This window comes from Lampetra planeri, chromosome 32 (assembly GCF_965212315.1).
Source record: "Lampetra planeri chromosome 32, kcLamPlan1.2.h2, whole genome shotgun sequence".
NCBI lineage: Eukaryota > Metazoa > Chordata > Hyperoartia > Petromyzontiformes > Petromyzontidae > Lampetra > Lampetra planeri.
Genome location: NC_136138.1, coordinates 5,966,184 through 5,985,287, shown reverse-complemented (window position 1 = coordinate 5,985,287; position 19,104 = coordinate 5,966,184). Strand labels below are relative to the sequence as shown.

General features: G+C 50.9%; 1 protein-coding gene across 1 annotated transcript; it reads left to right on the top strand.

Moving 5' to 3' along the window:
- Window positions 1-7,876: 7,876 nt before the first annotated feature.
- CAV2 (caveolin 2) lies at window positions 7,877-15,726 on the top strand. The gene is made up of 3 exons (XM_078609603.1): window positions 7,877-8,326; window positions 13,215-13,402; window positions 15,510-15,726. Exons 1-3 carry the CDS (start codon window positions 8,171-8,173, stop codon window positions 15,658-15,660), a joined length of 495 nt encoding a protein of 164 aa, XP_078465729.1. The 5' UTR covers window positions 7,877-8,170; the 3' UTR covers window positions 15,661-15,726.
- Window positions 15,727-19,104: the final 3,378 nt, after the last annotated feature.

Here is a 19,104-nt window from a genome sequence, read left to right as displayed (position 1 = left end):
CACGCTCTCTCCTACCTCTCCCCTCTCGTCTCACTCTACTCCCCTCCACGCACTCTCCTACCTCTCCCCTCTCATCTCCACTCCCCTCCACGCACTCTCCTACCTCTCCCCTCTCGTCTCACTCTACTCCCCTCCACGCACTCTCCTACCTCTCCCCTCTCGTCTCACTCTACTCCCCTCCACGCACTCTCCTACCTCTCCCCTCTCATCTCCACTCCCCTCCACGCACTCTCCTACCTCTCCCCTCTCATCTCCACTCCCCTCCACGCACTCTCCTACCTCTCCCCTCTCGTCTCACTCTACTCCCCTCCACGCACTCTCCTGCCTCTCCCCTCTCATCTCCACTCCCCTCCACGCACTCTCCTACCTCTCCCCTCTCGTCTCACTCTACTCCCCTCCACGCACTCTCCTACCTCTCCCCTCTCATCTCCACTCCCCTCCACGCACTCTCCTACCTCTCCCCTCTCGTCTCACTCTACTCCCCCTCCACACACTCTCCACTCTCGCAACCAGGGCTTTCTGTCGAAGCCTCCAGTCAATTTGGGACCAGTGGGAATTCGCTCATTGTCCCTCCGCTGCCCCCACTGCCCTCTAAATCCACGTTGTGTTGCACTGCAGGGCAGAATCTGAATATTTGAGAATCAGAATCTGTATTTATCTGGCAGAAATCCGGTGAGCTGTGAGTCTCTTTTTCAAAGGCGCATCACTGGAGAGGAGGGAGGGTATCGTTCTAATCGTCACGTCTCACGTGGCAAGTTCCGTTTGCGAGCGCCTATGAAGGCTGGCGCGGAACATTTGGGGGTTGTTGTCCGGCGCAACGCCCGCCCACCTTTGTCTCCCTAGTGACGATGTTTGCACACGGCACCAGGCACTCGTTTGAGGCCGAGTCGACCTAGGAGAGGCCCAGCACCGGTTTACATTAATCGTCGCTGGTGGTGGTCGTGAGCGGGAATCGGGTTCGAAGTGCAGCGCGCCACTCGCCACTGCACCAGCCTGTGTAGGTGCGCTTTTTAAAATGTCTGGCACCATTTAGAGAACATTCCTTTAAACTATGAATCAGGCTTAAAAGCATATCCCAGCCTCGTAAGTCCAATATGAATGTAATAAATCTGAGCGCATGCCACATTCCTAACCGATCGAGAGTGGGCGGATTCTGATTTTCCAATTTCTGAATGCAGAGGGAGACATCGCCATCTACTGGAGAGTGTCTTTGAAGGAAAACTATTTTTTTTTTACTATTTCACCAGTGAATGCACCGATTATGATTAAGGCTATGCCATTGGCATGCGATGTTTACAGTTTAGTTGTATACTGTATGTCGCGTTGTCGTCGTTCGTAAAACATTGTATCTCTCCCATTAACACATTCCTGCGGAGAGAGCTGGTGGGAACGTTGGGTTGCTCGGTCAATGGCCAGGGTCAACGGCGGCGTGGTGTATTCCGCAAATATGTCCGACTGTGAGGGCGGGCACAAGCCGGCGTGAGTAGGTTAAACGTTGAGTTTTATAAGGGCACCACGGGGTGACCAGCCCCTCCCCACCCAGCCCCACCCCTCACACCCCCCACCCAGCCCCACCCTCCCCACCCAGCCCCTCCCCACCCTCCCCTCTCCACCCAGCCCCACCCCTCCCATTTTTGGATGCACGACGGACGGACACAATCATCTCCTGTGGGCTGGTGGAACCAGGAGGTTCCTACCAGTATAATATCTTGCATCTCTCAGGATCGCATTGCGTCTCTCACAATCGCATTGCATCTCTCACGATCGCATTGCGTCTCTCACAATCGCATTGCGTCTCTCACAATCGCATTGCATCTCTCACAATCACTGAGGAATCACAGACGAGCTGTAATGCAGCAGCAGTCAGGCGTTGAGCCGGTGCTACCAACAATTTTCCACGCTCTGCGGTCCTATACATATCAAGATGCATTCAGCCAATTAATGAGGTTTTTTTTAAATTACAACACACGTGGGAGCAAACCACAGTACCCGGAGGAAACCCACGCGTGCGAAGGGACAAGCAACACCGTATCCTCCCTTCTCAAATAAAAAAAATTGTGTAAGTTTCGTATCCCATACAGACGCGGCAGGATGATATTCGTCTGCACTTTGCTGTGCCGCCTTCTCCCAGCGAACCATGCACGGGTTCGAGGCTCATCCTCAACGTCCACGGGAACGCAGCGAGTCTCGCAACATTGTGCGCGGCGATCCGCCAACCATCGCCGCTGCCTCCACGCAGCCCCTGGATTACTGACCACGTGCATTGTAGGTCACAGTTGCCATGGGAATTGTGAATTTGAATAATGTTTAACTCAACATCATGGAGATGGCTGTGGAAAACACATCGGATTACGCGCTTCCTCGATTTCTTTCCGTAAAAACCCCCATGCATATGGGCGCCGCGGGGCTTTTTTAAGAGAAATGTGCCGTGCCAAAATTGTAGCGTAAGTGATTATGATGATTGGCAGGGCAATTAGCAAATACACAGGGACATCAACAGCAGGCCGATGCACGGAGCACATCTCCCTCGTGAATGGAAATTTGAAGACGAGCCACAGGAGTGCGATTGTGCCCATGCAACCCAAACTTTGGAACCATATAGTCAACTGATAGAGACACATATTAGACACGTAGAGACTCGTAGAGACGCATAAAGACGCATAGAGACGCATAGAGACCCACAGAGATTCGTTAAAGACAATCCACGGTAGTGTGATTGCAGCTATGCAATCCAAACTATGGACCTATATAGGAGACACATATTAGACTCGTAGAGACTCGTAGAGATGCATAGAGACCCACAGAGATTCGTTAAAGACAATCCACGGTAGTGTGATTGCGGCTATGCAATCCAAACTATGGACCCATCTAGTAAACCCCATAGAGACACATATTAGACACGTAGAGATTCATCGAGATGCATAGAGACCCACAGAGATTTGTTAAAGACAATCCACAGTAGTGTGATTGCGGCTATGCAATCCAAACTTTGGACCCATCTAGTAAAGTCACGTAGGTAAAAATTTAAAATTAATAAAAGTAAAATAAAAAAATAAAATAAAAATCACGACGTTTCGGAGGCAACACAAGCTTAGAAAAAACCTAAGAATATGAATCCTTGCAGTCACGAAAGCTTCAAATCTAGAACCATCTAGTAAATCCATAGGAACACACATATACAGATACTCATACCGATACATTGAGACCCATAGACGACAAGCCACAGTGCAAATTGTGACCTTGCCACAAAAAACTATGGATCCATATAGTTAAATCACTGGAGCCTGCACTCCTTCAACGGAGGAGGAATTGCAAAATTAAGTAAAATTCTCATTTCCCGAAGGCCCTCTCATCGTGGCCAGCAGCAAACGTCGACGGTGGCATTGAGCGCCTGGACCAGATTGCTGCCATACGCAAGCATAGGACAGCAAACACACGATGTGCAAACATTTATTATTCGGGTGAACGGATTCAAACTCGGAGTCTGTGCTGGTTGCGGTTGGTTTTGACATGACTCCAGGAGCTTCCTCGGCCATCCGTACATCTTGTGCCTGGATATATATTTTTTTCTCTCAAACGCAAGGTGGCACTGTGGCCTAACACTGCACTGTAGTCGCTTTGTACAGGGTGGTCCAGATACCATGTGACCCCCCACCCAATGATTTGACCCGCAACATTGTTTTCCTTTACATATTAACTTCTGTTTTTAATTAACCCTTTCTTTGACAAAGAAAAATAACTTTTCCAGAATTAAATTCGGGTCACAAGACATCCGGACCATCCTGTACAAAAATGTCAAACTCAGTGTAGCCCATAACAACAGAGACCGAACCCTGAGTTCAAACTCTGCTCCTCCGAAGCAAGTTACGCCACTCAAAATACCCTGTGGATAAAGAAACGTTTGCGAGTGTATGTGCGTATGTCTACGAGTGTATGTATGACTCGTAGCGGTGAGCGCGCTGCGCTACTAACTCGGCGGCCCGAATTCGATTCCGGGCCACGGCCAACACAAGTGAAGATCATCTGAACCGGTCGTGGGTCTCCACTAGCTTGACTCAGCCTTAAACGAGGGACCTGGTGCGGCGTATTAACATCACCACTGGGGAGACAAAGGCGGCCGGGTGTGGTGTTGGCCACTAACCCGTGCCGACCCTTCACAGGTACTGCTCGCGAACAGCACTTGCCCCATCATGTGTTAAAGGCTATACGGGAGATATGTGTCTGTGAGTATGTGTATCATTTGCAAATTGAACTCCGATACCATCTGTAGTAAACTAAAAATATATTATAGAATAATTGCTCCAACAGCCCATATCGGCTACAACAGGGAGAGGGGGAGGGGGTGAATATTTGTCCGCAAGCAGTGAATTGCTTGGGAGGTGTTTAAGGACCATCGGGCGCGTTTGTAAACGCGGACTTCTCTTCCTCCTCTTTAATTTAAGTTTTCATTTATCAGGTATATAACCATGTGAGCCATGCGGCTCTTGACTCTGGTGCGACCGCAACAAACAAAAACATGAACAAGAAACATCTTAAAGTGACTACACGCAACAGAAAAATCCAGGAAAAAACAGCAAGTCTTCCAGAAAAAGCACCGTATATCAACGCTGTGTGCAAACATCCCAGTGGGATGCAAGTCAAACAATAACAACCATAAGACAATTTAGATTAAAGCCATCAGTCTAACTCTGTACTACAACAAACAAACATGGCTAAACCAAAACTTTTCAAAATCACCAAAATGAAGCTATAAAAACAATGTAACAGTGATCGACCTCGGCGAGGCCATAACCGATTCAGACAATCTTCGCTCCCTGTGGAGGATAAGGCCGCAACAAGCCCACGCCATGCCGCACAGCCTTTAGCAGCTTTCTCTGCTTCACCCCGAGACAGGGCCCAAGGATCTTTAGTTGGCCTTGAAGCGCGGACTGGAGTTTGGGAAACCCTGCAGGGTTTAAGGGAAGCCACCTCGCGCTCTACCCAATACAGCTACAGGGCCCTGGAGTGCCAAAATAGTGAGTTTGTTGGAACCCAAAGCAATCATTCGATGTCATTGTGGAGCGCGTAGATTATTGCTTCAACACCCAGACAACGTCTCCGTCCCATGTCCGCCTCTCCACGTGTAAAATAAAAATATTTCTCAGCACGTGAAGTGTGATATGAAGAAGGACTATTTCCCGAAACGTCGCCTATTATTTATGTTCACAACTGTTATTGTTTTTTGTTTTCATCTTCAGCCCTGAGTGTTCTTGACGAATGTGTTGAGGGTAGTCATCCTTCAGTGGCGTCTCTATTAGACTTGCCCCGCCCCCCCCGTGACATCGCTATTAAAGTGTGTAGGCGGTGCAACTGCGCCCGGACTCAGTGAACTCGGAGGGGCCAGGCTCGGTGCTCCGAAGCGTGTGGTGGGGGTGGCGGGGGGGGAGTGCGGTAGGAAACATCGATTGTGACAGGAGGGTTCCACCATAGCATTCATCTCACGAGAGGTCATCATGCCAACACCAACAAAACGCCCAGTCCGCTGCTGGGTGAGGGCAGCGTCTCCTCTGCAATTGTGTGGCTAAGCCTTGCCCCCGCCCCCCGTCACCCCCCCCCCCCCCCGCTTTGTGGAATGCGTTTGTCAGCAGCGGGACACGAGAAGGACCGTGTGGGTGGGTGGCTCCATACAGCAAGTCGGGCCACTCAGCATTGGCAACACGTGTGTGATGTGCGAGACAACTGCATACATGGGCAGGGACACCCATTTGACAAGTCATCATCATCATGGATTTTCAGCGGTAGTGGCAGCTTTGGTTAGACCACTGCTGGATGAAGGGTCTCACCGTGTCGCCTGCATCTGCCAATGCACCCCCACGTCTGTGCACACGAACCCATTGGGCGATTGGTGGTGATGGGGGGGGGGGGTGTAAATGACATCACGCTGATCACGGCTAGGGTTTGCCCCGGTGTCATTTGTCACGATACGATGTCAGTTTTCACAATGTGACGATTATCGCGATATCAAGGTTGGCGGTGGGCACGCGCCCGCCTAAAGCTGCGTGGCCGGGAGTCACAGCCATTTCGCCCCCCCCCCCCTGTTCACGTTGGGAGTGCGACAGGGATGTCCTACGCCACCTGCATTCATTCAATATCCGCTTTGACCACGTAGTTCGAGAAACTTTCCGCCTTTGTCTCCCCAGTGGCGATGTTTTTACGCACCGCACCGGGTGCTCAGTGAGGCTCCCCCAGATACCCACACGCGCGGACACTTTAATACCCAGGCCCACACGCGCGGACACTTTAATACCCAGGCCCACACGCGCGGACACTTTAATACCCAGGCCCACGCGCGCGGACACTTTAATACCCAGGCCCACACGCGCGGACACTTTAATACCCAGGCCCACGCGCGCGGACACTTTTAATACCCAGGCCCACACGCGCGGACACTTTAATACCCAGGCCCACACGCGCGGACACTTTAATACCCAGGCCCACACGCGCGGACACTTTAATACCCAGGCCCACACGCGCGGACACTTTAATACCCAGGCCCACGCGCGTGGACACTTTAATACCCAGGCCCACGCGCGCGGACACTTTAATACCCAGGCCCACACGCGCGGACACTTTAATACCCAGGCCCACGCGCGCGGACACTTTAATACCCAGGCCCACGCGCGCGGACACTTTAATACCCAGGCCCACGCGCGCGGACACTTTAATACCCAGGCCCACGCGCGCGGACACTTTAATACCCAGGCCCACGCGCGCGGACACTTTAATACCCAGGCCCACGCGCGCGGACACTTTAATACCCAGGCCCACGCGCGCGGACACTTTAATACCCAGGCCCACACGCGCGGACACTTTAATACCCAGGCCCACGCGCGCGGACACTTTAATACCCAGGCCCACACGCGCGGACACTTTAATACCCAGGCCCACACGCGCGGACACTTTAATACCCAGGCCCACGCGCGCGGACACTTTAATACCCAGGCCCACACGCGCGGACACTTTAATACCCAGGCCCACACGCGCGGACACTTTAATACCCAGGCCCACACGCGCGGACACTTTAATACCCAGGCCCACGCGCGCGGACACTTTAATACCCAGGCCCACACGCGCGGACACTTTAATACCCAGGCCCACGCGCGCGGACACTTTAATACCCAGGCCCACACGCCCGGACACTTTAATACCCAGGCCCACACGCCCGGACACTTTAATACCCAGGCCCACGCGCGCGGACACTTTAATACCCAGGCCCACACGCGCGGACACTTTAATACCCAGGCCCACACGCGCGGACACTTTAATACCCAGGCCCACACGCGCGGACACTTTAATACCCAGGCCCACACGCGCGGACACTTTAATACCCAGGCCCACACGCGCGGACACTTTAATACCCAGGCCCACACGCGCGGACACTTTAATACCCAGGCCCACACGCGCAGACACTTTAATACCCAGGCCCACGCGCGCGGACACTTTAATACCCAGGCCCACACGCCCGGACACTTTAATACCCAGGCCCACACGCCCGGACACTTTAATACCCAGGCCCACACGCGCGGACACTTTAATACCCAGGCCCACACGCGCGGACACTTTAATACCCAGGCCCACACGCCCGGACACTTTAATACCCAGGCCCACGCGCGCACGCACGCGGGAGGGATGTAAATTTAGCCTCCCTCGGTGGGAATTCATCTCGGCTCCTGGAGAAGCCGGCATGCGGCTGATGCTGGCTCCCAAAAATACCAGCAGCATCGCAGAAGGCAGGGTGCCCGTTTGGGGGGGGGGGGGCACTAGGGGTGGGCGGTGGGGGGGGGGGCATGGGGGGGGGGGTGGTAAGTAGGAGGGAAGAAGGGGGAGGGAAAGGAGATGGGGGGCGACCGAGGCAGTCAGGAGCTGTGATCCCACAGCCCAGACACACACAGACACAGCCCGTGTCATTCTCTCTTGCCTAACACAACGGGGAGCAGCCGCAGCAGTCAAGGGCCAACATCTCTCGATAATCTCTCACACAGTCGCTCGAGGGCGCAGACACGGCGTTGGAGAGCGCACGTTCGCGTCCTATTCTGCGTTGTCTGTGGCTTTGTTGCTGTTGTTGTTTTGTGAACACCCGAGAAGCGCTCGCTTGCACGCCCTGCGAGTGAGCGTTGCGCGCGAGACTCACATGCCGTTTGCGCTCGCCGCGATGATGGACGAGGCGGGAGCCAAGGAGACTGAGATTGGAGTCGAGTCGAGCGAAGACCTCCAGTCCAGCGGCGACGGGTCCCTCGAGGAAACCGTCAAGACGAGGGACCCCAAGAACGTCAACGAACACCTGAAGGTGCGTCTACGTCGTACAAGAAAAATCACCCTCACCCCCTCGTATGGCCTTAACAGACTGTTGGGGAAAGTGCTGTTAGCGAGCACATGCGAAGGCCCGCACGGTATGCTCAGGGGTGGACAGCACCGCGCATGACCAGCAGCGATGTTTACACACCGCACCAGGTACTCATCAGAGGCTGTCGACCTAAGGGGTGCCGTAGAGACGCATGCATGCGCACATATAAAATACATGCAAATGCACACATACCAATGCATACGTACAGATACATATATACACAAGTGGCCTGTGAAAAGTGTCACGTGCACACGTATACGTATAGTCTTTTCAACACATTGTTTTGGGGCAAATGCTGCTAGTAGGCCGGCACGGCACACACGAGGGGGTGGGTGGACAACAGTGGTGATGTTTTTAAAACTGCACCAGGTACTCCAACGGGAGGCCCAGGACTGATTCAGATAATCGCCACTGGTGATGACAGTGAGCGGTAAAGTGAACTTGGGTCGTCAGGTTGGCAGCACAGCGCGCTGTCCGCTCCGCTACCGCTCCAGATACACACGTGACTTCACACGCATATCGATACATACAGACGCATAACACACGCACATACTGGAATTCGTCACGTAGAGCTTTGGGTGTCGTCACCTCCAATGCGTGGGTTTTTCTTTTTGGTTCTCCAGTTTTTAAAAAACATGCCAAAAACATGTTAGTGACTGCAAGGATTCATCTTCTTGGTTCTTTCGGTAAAGTCACGTAGAAGGAAAATAATAAAAATAAAACATAATAAAATAATTATCACGACGTTTCGGCCACAACGCAAGCAGCCGTCTTCAGGTGGAGGCTTGGAGCCTGGGACGTGCCATTCAGACTCTGCCTTCTCGACAGACCTGTTCTCCACCTGAAGACGGCTGCTTGCGTTGTGGCCGAAACGTCGTGAGAATTATTTTATTATGTTTTATTTTTATTATTTTCCTTCTACGTGACTTTACCGAAAGAACCAAGAAGATGCCAAAAACGCTCATGAGTTAAATTGGTCAACCAGCGGTAAAGACACGTGCCTCACAGCAAGAAAGGCCCAGGTTCGATTCCAAGCGACACGGGCGACTACGTGTGGAGTTGGTATGTTTTCCCCGTGCTCTGCATGGGTTTCCTCGGGGTTTGCCAGTTTCCTCCCATCGCAAAAAAAACTTAAACCCCACCACATACATCCACAATGCTGAAAACGTACCTGCAAACTACTCAATTGGGATTAAACAGAGCAACATCGGCCCCTACTGCGCATACTTGGTAGGACCCTCCTAAACAAAGAGTCCTGAGACCCAGTGAGGCTTTAATAATGAATATAATTATTATCTAGAATCATTATTATTATATGGAGGTGACCTGTAATTGACGAGAAAAAAAAAGTGCAGGCCGGAAAACGAATATATTTAACAACACTCAAGGATGTGCATTGGATCTAAAAAAAAACTCAGTCATCATTACTTATTCCGCAACACCACTAGTGCAGAGGAACTGCATTGTGGTCGTTTTATCTGAGCCAACCAATCAATAGGTCGAGAAAAATGTCGACAACCGAGAGAGGGTACTTTGATTGAAACCACTCTACAGACATCAGATGTTTTCAGGTGTTTGCAGTGACCACTAAAAAAAGAAATAAACGAACAAAAATTATGCGGCCTTTGAGCGGGACGCGTCTCCGCAAGGGGTGATTGCAGGCGGTCGAGACCGACGATGGAGAGGCAGTCAAAGGAGAGAGCACACTCGAGGGAAGGGTACGACCACCCAGGGAAATGGAGCCGTGAGACCAGTTTCCACGTGCACGTGCATCTTTGTGGGCCGCACGCAAATGTTGCGAAACTCCTTTGTACATGTGTACTGCGTTGAACTTCTTTCGCACCGTATGTAGCCAACCACGCTCATCGGAGGTGCTGGGTGGGGGGGGGTAACAAACTAAACGCAAAAAGCAATTCTAAAGATTTGTTTTTCAATCTAGATTTAAAAGTGCATTGCTCCAGTGGTTTCGATAAGGTGCCGTACCCTGGCTCGCCAGGGTGCGGCAGTACAGCAAATGTGGACTCCACCCGTTAAGCTTGTATGGGATAGGGTGTTGCCCCTTCGCACGCGCGTGTTTATTTTTTTTTATGGGTGCTCCAGTTTCCTCCCACATGTAAGCACTCGTTAATTAACACCTTAATATATAGAGGACCAACAGAGCTTGGCCAATTGTTGAGGCCGATTCGCGGCGTCGCTGCTGCTTTGGCAGTGGTGCACAAGCACAATTAACAACAATAACAACGACACATTCGTTAATAACACTGTGGCCTAAAAAGAAGATTGATTATAATAATTGATTATAATCAATCTTCGTGTAATTATACGCAACGTTTCTGGAAATGCCACTTCTTCATACCACATATATAGAGATGGCCAGGAGAGAGAGAGTCGATGATAACAGCTGGCGACTGCATTTTTGTTACACCATGGGGCCTGATGAAAATTCAGTTTCGGAAATGGGTTTAATGGAATTGGCCAAACATTGCGGTACAGGACGCTCCCGAGTACAGACTCTTCAGACTTAGTGAGGCTTTCCTGGAAAATCTCACTTCGAGATATTTAACGCAAGGGACCATCGAAGCAACTCAATTCCGATGCATCACGCGAAGTGCAGAGCCGTTCACCGAACTCTGTCCTGCAGCAGTAATTTAAACAGCCGCCGTTCTCCTCGGTGGGGTTGGAGGGACGGCAGGAGATGGAGGATTCGATATAGGAGGCCGGGAGAGGGTTGGAGCGTTGCCCACAGAACGGGTGACGGCTCAGGGACAGGCAGCGCAGGGCGAGAACCTGACACCCGGGATGAATACATCTCGCACACAAGCACGTGTATTTTTAGGGTTTACAGTCTCCCGCCACCGATCAGACAGATGCGCTTTCCTCTTAGTCTTTTATCTTTCCTATGACGCGTGATCACGGGCTGCCCCCCATTAAGGAGCTTCCATAGCATCAATGCATCATCCGCATCAACAACAGCGGCAGCAGCAGCAACAGCAGCAGCAGCAGCATCGGCAGCCGTGGACTTTCCCCTCGCTGGGTGAAAGCTTCCCCAAGCCGTCGACGTCGCTCGCACGGTCTGGCAAACGACGCGCTCGAAGATAATTCGGCAGAGTGGAGGTCAAGGGATGATTTCATCTACTCCGTCTCCGCTGTGTACGTCCTTCTGCCGGGGGGAGGCTGGGGACGGGGGGAGGTTGTTCCTTACTTTCATTGCCACTCCCTCCACCACTGGGCCACGATCCCTTCTCGCGACGTGTTCCTGTCCAAGTAAACATTTGATTCATCTTGAACATAAAAAAACATATCTCTTAACATGCCTGCGTTCTGTATTCTACGCGGCCCTCCCTCCCTGCCTCCAAGTTTAATGACACGCGTGCTCCCCACCGATCACTGAGGTGGATGATGAGCCGGATTATTGAGTCAAGAGGAGCAGGCGTGGTGCATAATCGCTGTAACGATGCCTCCTCCTTCGTATTTGTGAATCGGGGCACATTGAGTCTGCATTACGAGGTCCATGGTGCTGTTCTGGGTTGTATAGTGTGTGTATCTATGTGTGTTGAACTTCTATCGCACCCTACGTAGCCAACCGTGCTAATCGGAGGTGCGAGGGGAGATCAACAAACTAAACACAAAAAGTAATTATAAAAAACTGGGGACCGCCTGCATTTCACACACTGCCTAAATATGTTTAACTTTCCATTTGTGGATTATCATCATCATCAAGATCTGCATCTTCCGAGGCCATGGTTCGTACTCTTAGGTTTTTTCGGTAAAGTCACGTAGGTAAAAATATATAATAAAAATAACAGAAATAATAATATAAATAAAATCATGAATCACGACGTTTCGGAGGCAACAGTCTCCGTCATCAGGTGTGACCGTCACAGCTAAATTTACGGTCCCACCTGATGACGGAGACTTGTGCTGCCTCCGAAAAGTCGTGATTTATTATTTTATTTATATTATTAATATTATTTGTATTATTTATTTTTACCTATGTGACTTTACCGAAAAAACCTAAGAGTATGAATCCTTGGAGTCACGAAAGCTTCAAATCTAGAAGCCATGGTTCGCGTGCGGGTGATGTGGTTCAGGGGCTGTGGTCCATGAGCATTCACGGAAAATCTCGGCCGGGGGATCTCCTGCCTCCAGTCGTTTCACGAGGAGTTCGTTCGTGGCTCTCCAAGCTTCACCATCAGGGTTGTTGCTTGGAAAGTAGCGGCATTAATTGCCAATTAATGGTCGACGTTTCGGGCAATGGCCCTTCTTCTGCACGTGCTATGAAAAAATGCCCATAGCTGCCCGTAACGTCGCCTGATTTTATGTACGAGGGTCGCCAAGGTAATGCCCCACTGGCAAGGAATACATGTTGTGGTTTCTCGATGGCATAAAGACATTTGGGGGTGAAAGGGCACATGTGACCAATACATCTGTCTGATTCTATGGGCACGTTTCACTTTTTTCCCATACCTTTTGGCCGAGAAAAATAAAGTGTGGGACATTACTTTCTGGGCGACCCTCGTGTGTACATATATATATACTGTGTGTATACATATACTGTACATACATGCGGCCTCTGATATACAGCGATACGATTTACGACGGGCCATCCAGGAACGCATTGCGTCGTAAAAGTGGGGACCGCCTGTATTTCGTTTGCAGGCCACAAGCAGCGTCGTTGACGTGTGCATACGTGTGCGTGTTCGTTGAACTTCTTTCGCGCCCTACGTAGCCAACCGTGCCAATCGGAGCTGTTGAGTGGTTGTTTGTTGTTGTTTTGTTGTTGTTGTTGTTGTTGGCATCGCACGATCCGGTCACGTGCGGGCGTTGTTAGATCAGCTTCGAGGACGTCATCGCCGAGCCCCGGGACCTGCACAGCTTCGACAAGGTGTGGGTGTGGAGCGACGCACTCTTCGAGGTGGCGCGCATCTGGTCGTACCGTGTCGTCTCGCTCGTCTTCGCCGTGCCCCTCGCCGTCATCTCGGCCCTCGTGTTCGCCGTGCTCAGCTGCGTGCACATCTGGTGAGCGAGGGCGCGCGCGTTCTACTTCATTAAATCGACTTTTTCATCAATGTTTTCTCCTGCAACGGCAGAGTGCAGCGCCACGTTAAATACGCACTACAATGACAATAGTTTAAAGCAGAGCTTTGTGACTTTTTGTGACGCCGTGTGACGAAGCGGGGAGGGGGGGGGGGTAAAAAATCGTACAAAATCGCGTGACGTCATATATGGACGGCCCTTACGTTGAAATGCTTTAGCACCATACGTAACCAACCGTTGCGGGGAAGGACAACAAACTAAACACAAAAGGAAGCTCTAAAGAAATGCGTTTACCAATCTACATTTAAACGTGCATAGCTCCCAGAGGCTTCCCAATATCGAAAGGAGGAGAGCGTTCCAGACGGCCGCGGAAGCGCATTTGAAAGCAGCACCTTGCGGCGACCGTCTTTGTTCGATGGCGAGCCAAAAGGGGTATGGATCGGAGGGCGTGGGACGGATTGGAGTCCCTGTGACTCGCACCCACAACGAAGGTGAATCTCGCGAGCGATCGCTGGGCATTCCCTCCCGTGGCGCCCACACTGCCGGGACTCTCTGCTTACTCGGGGAGACCGGTTCGGTTCGCAACTTCGAGTCCTTCCGCCGAAAATTATTTTTGTTTCTGAAAGACGTTTTCTGTTATAACTCAGCCACTTCTTACCATCCCCTCCCCCCCCAGACCCCGCAATATCATTGATATACCTGCAGACCTTGACTTACGAACACAATTCGTTCCTGGGCCCGTTCGTAAGTCGTGCGGTTCGAAAGTCGGTACGATCACTGCTATGCAATGTTACAGCTTAACAAAAAGCATTGTTAAACTCACAAATAAGAATAAATATTGCAATTTGCATGTAACACTTTAGGAAAATACTGTATTGTAAATAAAACTAAATAAAGTAACATACATAGAACATTTTCCGTGTTATCTTCCACTTATCTTGAGTCCTGATGCTGGCTTGTTGTTTGTAAGGGGCGCAATGAGTCTTCACAAATGCACAGCCACACGGGGCACACGCGTACAAAGACAAAAATCCCCCGTATAGCCTTAACAGACTGTAGGGGCAAGTGCTGTTAGCGAGCACCTATGAAGGCCGGAACGGTACACGAGGGGGTGGATGGCCAACGCCACGCCCGACCGCCTTTGTCTCCCCAGTGGCGTTGTTTACACACCGCACCAGGTACTCATTTGAGGCTGAGTCGACCAAGGAAAGGCCCATGACAAAGACAGACAAACACACACACACAGACACACACACACATAGGACACGGCTCGCATTGTATCAACGCGTAGCTTGCGTTTTCCCTCGGGCAATTCACCTGAGTTGCCTCGTCGCTATGCACGCAGCTGCCTGCACTCCAGCACTGTGGGGGCAGCAGCGAGGGGTTGGTGGACCACCACCACACTCGTCGCGTGAAACTCCCCTTCCCGTGGCCGTCGAGGAGTTGCCGCATTCCCTGCTCCGTGCTTATGGGATTGTGTTTCGGCCCCTATTCACACGTGCGGGGTTTTTCTCCCGGTGTCCCGGTGTCCTCCGACACATATACACACTCACGAATCGGCTGAAAACATCGTAATATGTAGAGGACCCCGGAGCTTGGGGGAATTGTTGGTGGCGCCGGCCGCTTGGCTGCTGCCTATGCCGCTCGCCTGTGGTTCCTACTCGCGCACCTGAGTCGTTCCCTCTCTCTCTCTCACGTCGAGAGAGCGAGTGCCACATTGTGCAAGCTGAACTTGTTATATTATTATTATTCACTACAAACCAGTGTTCTTCATTTGAAAGGCCCGCGGGCCACTGGAGGTCCCTGGTGGCCTTTAGTGCGGCCCCTGACGTGTGCCCCCCTTCCCCCCGACATTACACAAAGAGTGAAAACACCCCCCTCCCATCATCATCATTGTGCTGTCAAAAAAAAACCTCCAATGGTTTCAAATGTGTAGCAGCTCTCACACACCCATGATGTCTTCTCGGCGAAAGTGCTCCCCCCCCCTCCTCCCCCCCCGTGAAAACACGTGAAGCGCGCTGCTCTAAGCCGTGTTGGCCCCACGTGGCTGTGTGACGCGTGCGTTGTTACCTGGCGTGTCCCCCCGCAGGTGCGTGATGCCGTGCGTGCGGACCTGTCTCATCTGCATGCCCAACGTGAGAACCCTTTGGGCGTCGGTGGTGAACACGCTGGTGATGCCGCTGTGCGACAGCGCGGGCCGCTGCTTCAGCTCCGTCTACGTGCACGTGGCTCGTGAATGACACCACCACGACAACAACAACAACAACGACAGCAACCACCACAGCGAGCAACAACCAACGACGAAATTTCTACGTTGTGTCCCGACTTGTAGTGTAATAGTGTTGCTGAACAGTCAGACCCCCCCAACCCACCTCGCCCCTCCCCCCCCCCCCTCTTATACAACAAAGGTTATTATTATGATTATTATTATTTCCAAACTTCTTATAGAGTCAAGTCAAGAAAATGTTGGTGACGATTTGTCACATTTCTATCTCAATCAGTTGAAGCATCCCGTACATCACGTGACTTATGCGTGGCCACCCCCACCCTGCATCCCTCCCCTCCCCATCTATAGGTATCTCTGCCTCTATATCCAAATCAGCTCAAGCCTCCCGTACACCACGTGACTTCTGTGTGGCCACCTCCATTCTGAATCCCTTTTTACTCTCATCTATATACAGTTTCTCTACCTCTATATGTCTAAATAAATCAGCTCAAGCCTCACGAAAATTACGTGGCCTCTGTGTGACCACCCCCACTCTGAAACCTTCCCCTCGCCACCCATAGGCATATCTACCTCTGGATCTGTATCTAAATCAGCTCAAGCCTTCCGTACATCACGTGGCTTCCGCGTGGCCACGCCCACTTTGAACCCCTCCGCACTCCCAGTCGCCAGCTGTGAAAACAGACGCCGCTCCTCCTCCTCCTCCTCCATGCAGCAGCAGCAGCAGCGTCGAGGCCCTGATGCAGCCTCCCCCTCCTGCCTCTCCTCATCTCTCCTCACTCTCTGCTCCCCTTTCTCCGTTCCTTTCCCATCCTCTTTCTCTCGCGTCCCATTCCTTCTTCTCTCCTCTCTCTCTTCCGTTCCTTTCTCCTTTTTCCCCACGCATTGCATCCCCGACTCTGCTCCCCTTCCCGCGGTGTGGCCACGGGCTACAAATGCCGCTTTTTCGTAGCAATCACGCGACAGGCGTGTTCCCTCGCATGCACAGGTGGCGAGAGGTACAGCTGAACGCATCGTGAGTGACACGTTGTCGGTATGCAGACAACATGCATCTCACCATGTATCTGTCTCTCTCCACGACATTTTTTTTTCCGCAACCGAACTTTCCCACGGCTTTCTAAGGAGAGCATCACTTCAGCAGCATTGATTCAACTCAAGCAAAACCTCATGCACCGCTTTAGACCCGCAGGGTCTCAACGGCAGAATGAGGCTTTGCTCGAATCAAGTCCTTCCCCCCGGCACCTCCAATTAGCACGGTTGGCTACGTACGGTGCGAAAAAAGTTATTCAACATACACACGGACAATTCTCTTCCATAACGACTCTAGTGGTTATTGTGTAGCATGCATGACAGGCTGTTTATCGTTTATCAGTTTTTGAAAGTTGGTTTAACATTGACCGTGTCGTAACCCTCCCCCCCCGCCGCCCTCTAAGTTTAATATCGCCTCTGCCCCCCACCCCTCGCACCCCCACCTTGAACCAAGGCCACGCTGCACTGCGGTGTTCTTCATTGCAAGCCCCGCGGGCGACTGGCGGCCCCTGATGGCCTTTAGTGCGGCCCCTGTCGCAACCCCATCTCGCGGTCAAACCCCAATGGCTTCAAATGTGTGGCGGCCCTCACACTGATGATGTCTTATCGGCCAAAGACTCCCCCCCCCGCTCCACACCATCTGTGAAAATTATTGTAGAACACCGGTGTATCTAACACACGTGACGTATCACGGGAGGGAGACGGAGGATATCTCGCAGTGGCAGAAAATATGGAGAATTTCAGTGCTGTACTGTGCATGTAAACGCATCGTCGTCTCGAGTTTGTATGTTCGTTGAACTTATTTCGCACCGTACGTAGCCAATCGTGTTCATCGGAGCTACGGTGGAAGGACAGCAACACTAAGCACAAACATCAGTTCTGAACAAATGCGTTTGCAATCGAGATGTACTATTTACGCAGCTGACACATCAGGTAGGGCTTTATTGGAGACCCGGGGACGACTTAACAGATTTCCCAGGACGGCAGCTATCTCTACACCTCCCTTGTGGGTAGTGAATTAATGAATAATGATGAAAGAACAAGGGGATGTTCTGGGGGAAAAAACGGGGCAGGTGGCAGCCAGAAGCGTGTCATGTAGGTGTCCCTTGAAACAATAAATGAAGACAGGCGACTACTACTACTTGTACTTAAACACTCGGGGTTGGAATAAAAGATGCATCGTTGTAGCGATTCAGATACATTTTTAAGTATCACGTTATATGCACAGAGTGGCCCAACAGTCAGGACACATAGGGTTATTAGATTCATTTTAACAAACCACGTGGGGTTATTTAACTTTTATTAACAAATGTACAAACTGACTGCCATTCACATTAATGCAAACATGAAATTATCTTTTTCAATTAATTTAGGACTTTTTAAAAGAGTAAAGCTGCCTTCTTTAGCATACATAAAAAAAAATAATTTAAACTCGTTCGTCTCTCGTCAATTTACTTTCCACTTTTAAAAGTGCCATCTGAAAAACATCATGAGAAATAGATATTAATAATTATCATCATATATAAAAGGTGAACTTAAAAAATAAACATTTTTTTTAAATGTATGCCAGTGCTTTGAATAAATGAAATAACCCTATGTGTCCTGACTGTTTGGCAACCCTGTACATATCCATCGAGTATTGTGTGTGCGTGTGAGATGAGCATTGCCGGTTCATACAAGCTATGCGCGAAGGGCAAGCTCACGTTATCATGTGTGGGCTATTGGAGGGAATGGAAAGTGTACAAATGAGACAGAGAAGAAGGATGACAGTTCCGGACTATGGAAAGATGCACGGGGGAATTGGCGAACTCCGCCACGTGGTAGGGTCATAGGTCAGTTGTCTACAGGTAAGAGTGCAGGCTGTGTGTGTACGGGTGAACGAAGAGCGTCGTTGTGAAGGGTGCAGGTACGTTGCACGTGAATCTAAAGTTGAGTTGATGGCCTCATGCCGCTAACCCGAACAACTCGTGGCGTGAATGTAGTTTGCGTCGCTTCAATTTAACACGCCCAGGCTTTCGCGACCGATATTGTAATTGTATGACTGGCCTTTGTGTCAGGTCGCGGCGTAGGTAAAATGTGTGTCATACACCCTCCTCCACCCGACACGGCTAATCAATGAAGTTGGATTGCTCTCCCAACACACACACACCCAGTGGTGGTGGTGCTGCTGAAGCAGTAACAATACTGGCACGTTTGTTCATCACGTGACAACGTTGTTAAACTTGCTGCGGTCGGGTGGAGGAGAGTGTACGACATATTTTAATTACGCGGTGACCTGTCCCAAAAAAACACAAATCAACGGTGAATTTTTTTTTAACACTTACTTTGGCGAACTTCCAGGTCTGATAATTTAGAAAATAGCGGTTTTACTGCCGCGTGATTGAACACTTCTTCTTCTCTATTGCAGGGAATGTGTGCAGAAAGTGGCAGA